General features: G+C 26.0%; 1 protein-coding gene across 1 annotated transcript; it reads left to right on the top strand.

The window, feature by feature from the left end:
* Window positions 1–2052: 2052 nt before the first annotated feature.
* Window positions 2053–5879, top strand: LOC100212284 (COUP transcription factor 2). Its single transcript, XM_065815346.1, has 5 exons — window positions 2053–2369; window positions 3975–4149; window positions 4257–4406; window positions 4792–5307; window positions 5405–5879. The coding sequence occupies exons 1-5, from the start codon at window positions 2340–2342 to the stop codon at window positions 5686–5688; spliced, it is 1155 nt and encodes a 384-aa protein (XP_065671418.1). The 5' UTR covers window positions 2053–2339; the 3' UTR covers window positions 5689–5879.
* Window positions 5880–7169: the final 1290 nt, after the last annotated feature.

The raw sequence follows: 7169 nt of genomic DNA, 5'->3' as shown, positions 1-7169 counted from the left end.
TTATTGTGAGATCAAAAAAAGTCTAATTTAAAAAAAAAACTTGTCTAATTTAAAGTGGACTAATTTAAAAAAAAAAAAAAGTTTTTTTTTGTTATTTATTTTTTATTGAGTCAATTAATTTTCTTTGTTCAAGAAACTATTTTCAAAATAAGTTTTTAAAGTTTAATTATTTATAAAAATATTATTTTAAAATCTATGTTAACTAAGCTAAATGTTACTTGTCATTAAACCTAAACTATGTAGTTATAAAATTCCCGCAGGTTCAGGGTTGTCTCTTTTTTTTTTTAATACATTTTAGTAATCGAAAGTTGGGGCTATATAAAGTCTCATTTCGAGGAGGTTAGAAACTTTACATAGTCATAACTTGTGAACGCAAAGTATTTTTAGATGAAATTTGAAATATGCTGATAACAACAAATTTAGTTTAGAATAGTAAATAAAAACTGAGTAAATTTGCATTTGTGGTTATTTGTTCTTAAACTCACTACATTTTTTTTGCAAAACATCTTCTTTTGATATACATACAAGTTGATAATTTGCTTCATTTTTGACGGAAGAAAAACAATTTCTGAACTTTTTTATGGACTAACTAAATATGCTAACATTTTAAAAATGATAATGAGAAATCATAATTATTTTAATAAAAATAATAAAATAATTGCTTTAATTTAATAACTCAAAAATGAAAAGAAATAAAAAATTATTTTTGCCATTGTACTTTCAAATTTTTTTCAGAAAACTGAAAACAAGTTTTTTTTAAAGTAAAATTTAAACTTCATCGAATTATTTTATTAGGATTTTTTATTTTAAATATTTAAAAGAAAAAAATTACAATATGTTTTTTTTAATGAAATTTATTTTTATCATCATAATTCATTTATTGAATAAAATATTTATTCAATAAAGAAATTAGCACGAAAATCTAGTAAAATACTAAATAATGAATTAATTATATTTAAATATTATAATATAACATTAATCGTTAAAATGTTTGTTAAATTCACTTGGTTGTCGCGTTCCCTAATATTTTTGTTTAATTCAAAAAAAATCAAATTTAATCATCAAATCACACATTTAATTAACACTTAACTCACTCAAAATAAAGTTACCCGGCGTATTATTGGGAAATAAAGTTCCCTTGAGCAACTGCAGTCAAAAAAAAAATATTTTTTACTCATCATTATCTCAAATATAAGGACTTTATAAAAAGATTGTGCTGATTTTCGTATATTCTTTGACCCTGTCTGGTTTTTTATTTGAACGTCTCGTTGTAATTTCTTACTAAGTGCAAAATATTAAAAAGAAAATTTTTTTTTTTTGCTAACACAACCTCTTTACAACAAATAAACAATGTCAGATAGGACGTCTTAGGGTTCGATCTAAAGATCTCGGGCGCTCTGCTATTGCTGCTACCACAGTACCGCTACCACTGTACCGTTATCACAGTACTGCAACAACTACATTAGTTGTAATTGTATTTACTTTTTTAGTTTTAAAAAAGCTTAATAAACAAAAATTAATTTAAAAAGAATATTCTAACAAACAGTCTCTTAAAAAATGCATTTTTTACGTTTTAATGTGTTAACATAAGAAAGTAATCCATAAACATTGTGTACAGTGTTTGTTTTATGTTATAGTGTTCATATAGATTATAGTATCATATAGCTTATCATACTGTATGCTGGCAGGCCCAAGGGATCAGTATTTTAATAAATAATTTTTATGCAGATAATTACGAGTTGTAAAATAACATTCTTATACTGTTAGAGTGAGTGTTTGAGTAAAAATTGTTTATCATAAAAATTAAAGACAGTATATCAATATTGACTTTTTAATCAGGGAAATTTATTTAAAAGACTGATGATTGCTCACAATAATTATAATCCAAAATATAAGGATTAATGAAGTCTAAAAATTATCTAAAATCCTAGACTGCTGAATGAAGTAACAAGAAACAATGAAAAACAAAGAAAACGCTCATACAAACCTTGATTGGCAGCTAAGACAGCTAAAAAAATATCAATTAAATAGTTTCAAAATGGCAGTATTTTGAAAGGTAAAACAATTTGTTTCAGACATGTGACGTAAAATGGCATTTTGCAAAAATGATTTGCACGCAAGTAAATACATTTTTTGTATGAAAAAAGCTGACTTTAGTAAATGAATTGTTTTAATTTTTGGGCCGATTCATAAAACAATGGTCATAAAGGTGTCACATGATTGAAATTTAAAGTTTTAAAATTTAAAACAGAACATTCATGACCTTTAAGTTGAGCAGAGTAACAACGTATACAATTAAAATAACTGATCAATATTAACGCCCAAAGAGGTCAATATCAATGGAAGACGTTATAACGGTTGCAGATGCTGTAAGTTTTTAAAGCTTTATCTTTACTAATAGACTTATTTACTTATAAACTTTCTTGACTTTATGCTGCATTATGGTTTTTTGTTTGCAGACTTATTGTAGATTTATTTACCTGAGTTTATGCAAAGTTGCATTTGAGTTTTTATTATTTTCTCTCTTATATTGTTTTTTAAAAGTTTTAACTAAAGTTTAACTGTTTTTTAAAAATTTATCGATTTTTTTTACTATTTTACAAAAAAGCTTAACTTGTTAAAAAATCGGCTTCACTCATTTCACAGTTTTACATATTTAGCACAGTTTTACATAGTTGCACTATCACTCCTTTACTCATTTTTCTTTATTTTATTGCAGCGTAAACCCAGTTGGGGGGATTTTTTTAGCTATTTTTATTGGTTACCATAGCAACGAGCTACCATTTTACATAAATTTTTTTAATTTCTAATATCAGTCTAATATTTACTGTTTGGATAAGGAAAAAGTTAGTTTAGATGCTTTGTTTTAAAGTTTGAGGGTAGTTGCCCCATGAAAATGAAATAAATTAAATAATAAACTTTATAATTTTTTTTTTTTTTTTACTAATATAATTTTTTAACTTTATTTCTATTATTTTAATAACAAAAAATTAATAGTTTATTAAAATTAAAATTAGAATTACGAAAAAAATTTTATATTACATTAAAAGTTTCATTTTTTGCAAAATCACACCTCCCCGCATCTGAAAAGATTATGCAGCAGAAAATAAAGGAGGCAGTTTTAGGATTATTAGAATGTGTACTAAAGTCTGCTACAAGAAGAAAATCAAATTTATTTTTAATCTAAAATAAACACACATTTGAACTTCTAAATATACAGCGACAGATTAGTTACGGAATATGGCACTCTGCCTGATAAAACAAGGTTTTGACAACTTAATTAAATGCGTGAAATTGTCCAAATCTGCTCACAAAAAAACATTTTTTTTTTGTGTGCAGTTTATGAGTATTCACACAAGACTGCACATAAAAGATATTTTTTAAAACTTCATTATTTTGTCAAAGTGTCGAAATTTTTATTGTTGTTAATCGTATTAACAATGAAAATATTAAAAGATATCTCAAATGAAAATATTAAAAGATATCTCTGATAATTATTATCAAACTGTAACAGCTACCTAGATTAATTATCGGAAAACATCCGGCATGTTTATATGATATGTGTGAGTGTTTCTTACAGTCATAATACCATAGGAGACATTAGATTTTATCGTTGCCGACATCTTTATTTTAATTTTGATTGCAAAAAAAAAAAAATCTATATATATAAAAAAAAGTTAAATTAAACAATAGATTAGATAATTTCTTATATTTCACAAACAAATTTTCTACATTAAACGATAATGAAAATGAACTTTTTTGCAAAACAAAAAAAACTTAAAACGCTAACACGGCAAAATTTAGGCACCGTCGGAGTTTATTGTTAAAACTTTATTAAGTATTAGAAATATCTGAGGGGGATTTTTTAATATTATTATTTGAATTAAAAATATGGAAGTTATGAATATTGTAGTTTATAACTATCATATAACTATTTATTGTTTTTAGCTTAAAAATTTATTGTTTTTATTTAGCTTATAAATCCCGTTACTTTGCAACTGGAAAATTTTATTACTCAAAGCGATAAAAAAAATGAATGGAACTCAATATTGAAAGTAAAGAATGGAGAAAAAAAAATAAGCGTAATAGATTGTGGAGTTTGTGGAGATAAAAGTTCTGGAAAACATTACGGAGTTAATACTTGTGAAGGTACATTTCTTATTTTTAGCTTCTTTAAACTTATTTCATAGGGTTGAAGGCTTAAACTTATGTTCTATTTTTATATTGATAAATATTTTAATTACCTACTAAAATAGGTTGCAAAAGTTTTTTTAAGCGAAGCGTTAGAAGAAACTTACAATACACCTGCAGAGCGAAAAGAAACTGTTCAATAGATCAACACCATCGTAATCAATGTCAGCATTGTCGGCTTAAAAAATGTCTGAAGGCTGGAATGCGTAAAGATGGTATGCAATTTGCCTTTTTTGTAATATTTCGATAATAATTTACTTGAATATTTTGTTTTTGTAAAACGACTGTTATCATTGTTATCATTTACACGTTGGTTCGCTTAGGTTTTTTATTTAAGCATATTATTTTCAATTCAGAATAATAAGTATTATATATAAATAAAATAACTTATTTATATAAATAAAATAGTATACCTAAACAAAATTATTAGCTAAGGTGTAATTTTTTTCATGTATTTCTAATTTCACCAAAAATCTTTAAAAAATAAATTTTATGACAAGTGTTTTGATTAGAGTTTTTTTACTCATTCTATTTTTAGTTAAATTAAATTTTGATGTAGGACAAATTAAAAATGTAAATTTAAAAATATTTTATTTGAAGCTGTACAGCGTGGCAGGTTAAATAGCCAACAAGGAGCTGCTCAGGTTTTTGAAGATGCAACAGTTAATAACTTTTCATTTTTATCTGGATTTGTTACTTTATTATTAAGAGCCGAACCTTGTCCAATATTTCGTTACTCACAAGGAGTGTCAAACAACCCCCAATTTGATTTTATTGATATCGACCAGTACGAGTTAGCAGCTCGCCTTCTTTTTAATGCTGTTGAATGGTCTCGCAACATACCATTTTTCCCAAATCTTTCATTAACCGATCAAATAGCCTTACTTCGATTATGTTGGAAAGAGTTGTTTATTCTTAACGTGGCGCAATGTCCAATGCTAATAGATGTATCTCACTTATTAAACTCTCAAATGAATATTTATGCGTCTCCTGAGCACATGGCATCTTTTTTGGACCAAGTCCGGATATTAAAAGAACAACTTAACAAACTGAGGGCAATGCACGTGGATCCAGCTGAATTCGCATGTTTAAAAGCAATAGTTGTATTTTCTTCAGGTAGCATTATTTGTTTTATTAAATAATGTGGGTAAAGTACTAAACATATAAAAATATAATGTTTCATTAAATAACGATAATTTTTATTGCTTTTTAGATGCACCCGGTTTGAACGATCCTCAATACATAGAAACTTTACAAGAGAAAACCTATTTTGCACTTGAAGACTATATAAAAACTCAATACCCCTTGCAGCCAACTCGTTTTGGAAAGTTATTACTTCGGTTTCCCTCAATACGAATAATAAGCGCAACAGTAATTGAGCAACTATTTTTTGTGAGGTTGGTTGGAAAAACTCCAATTGAAACATTAATACGAGATATTCTTATTTCTGGTACATCATATGATTGGCCAACTTTAAACTACTCTGAAAGAACTTAAAAATCTATACAAATTAGGACAAAAATAGTATAATTAGTTTGAAATATCAAGTGGAAAAAATGCAACTAAACGTTTAGGGATGTCTTGTCTTGTAGATATACAAACTTATAAATAGAATATTATCGTTGTAAATAAAAAATACATGTATATATATGTGTAAATAATTTTTTAAATAGTAAGTACTTTATGATTAAGTTTATTTGTTTCAACTAAGATCAAGTCATATATAGCCATATCAAATTTGCACAAGTGGAGCAAGTATTACTTTATACTATAACTATTATACTACTACTATTGAAGTTATTATCATTATTATTATTATTAATTATTATTAACTTATTAACTTCAAATTGTAATAGTTAAAAAAAATTACAACTTGCAACAAATAAAAAAAATTATAACTTGCAACAAATAAAAAAAATTACAACTTGCAACAAATAAAAAAAATTACAACTCGCAACAAATAAAAAAAATTACATCTTGCAACAAATAAAAAAAATTACAACTTGCAACAAATAAAAAAAATTACAACTTGCAACAAATAAAAAAAATTACAACTTGCAACAAATAAAAAAAATTACAACTTGCAACAAATAAAAAAAATTACAACTCGCAACAAATAAAAAAAATTACAACTCGCAACAAATAAAAAAAATTACATCTTGCAACAAATAAAAAAAATTACATCTTGCAACAAATAAAAAAAATTACAACTTGCAACAAATAAAAAAAACTACAACTTGCGACAAATAAAATATATAATTTAGATATAAATTAAGTACAAATATAAGTAAGATAATTTGAAAAGAAGTAAAAAAATAAAAAATAAAAATGAGAAAATAAATAAATGGAATGAAATATTTAAAATATACTTGTCAGGAGAGCGTGAAATATCCGTAGAGTGCGTGAAATATGTTTATGGTTTTATGGTTTTATGGTATAATTTGGTATGGTTATAATTGCAGTCTGTTAAGTCACTGATCAAGAACATAAATAGCAGTGATTCAAAAACTGATACTTGAAGGACGTCACTTGTCACCCATTTCCACTCGGACGTTTATTCTCCAATTATTACTCTTTATTTTCCACTCGGACGTTTATTCTCCAATTATTACTATTTACTTTCTGTTAGCTAGCCAACCAGAGATCCAGTTTGATAGCTAGCCTCAAATATCTTAGCGGAATCTTATAAAAAAGTCGTTGTGTGACACTGTGTAGAAGCCTTTGGCAAAGTCATATAAAATTATTTCATTCAGATATCCACGGTATGCTGCTTCCGTTAAAAAGTTGCGAGGTTTAATCAGGTTTGTAAGCGATCTTTTTGATATACAAATCCATGTTGAGACTTTAATATACTAGATGGCTCGCAATGTTTCATAATCTTATCTATAGTTTTTTCCATCACTTTGCACGGGGTTGGTAAGAGACAACAGCTTGTTGTTATAAGTCTTAACTTTATTTTCTTTTTTGAGTATTGGCGT

The sequence above is a fragment of the Hydra vulgaris genome, chromosome 13, assembly GCF_038396675.1.
Source record: "Hydra vulgaris chromosome 13, alternate assembly HydraT2T_AEP".
NCBI lineage: Eukaryota > Metazoa > Cnidaria > Hydrozoa > Anthoathecata > Hydridae > Hydra > Hydra vulgaris.
Note: the sequence above shows the minus strand (reverse complement) of the source record. Positions and strands in the feature narration are given on the sequence as shown.

What these genes read in the sequence shown, in the direction of transcription:
- LOC100212284 (XM_065815346.1), top strand. Translation starts at nt 2,340, where the DNA reads ATGGAAGACGTTATAACGGTTGCAGATGCT. An exon ending in CGGAGTTAATACTTGTGAAG is followed by an intron (nt 4,150 to 4,256) that starts GTACATTTCTTA and finishes CTACTAAAATAG; the next exon opens with GTTGCAAAAGTTTTTTTAAG. An exon ending in GGCTGGAATGCGTAAAGATG is followed by an intron (nt 4,407 to 4,791) that starts GTATGCAATTTG and finishes TTTTATTTGAAG; the next exon opens with CTGTACAGCGTGGCAGGTTA.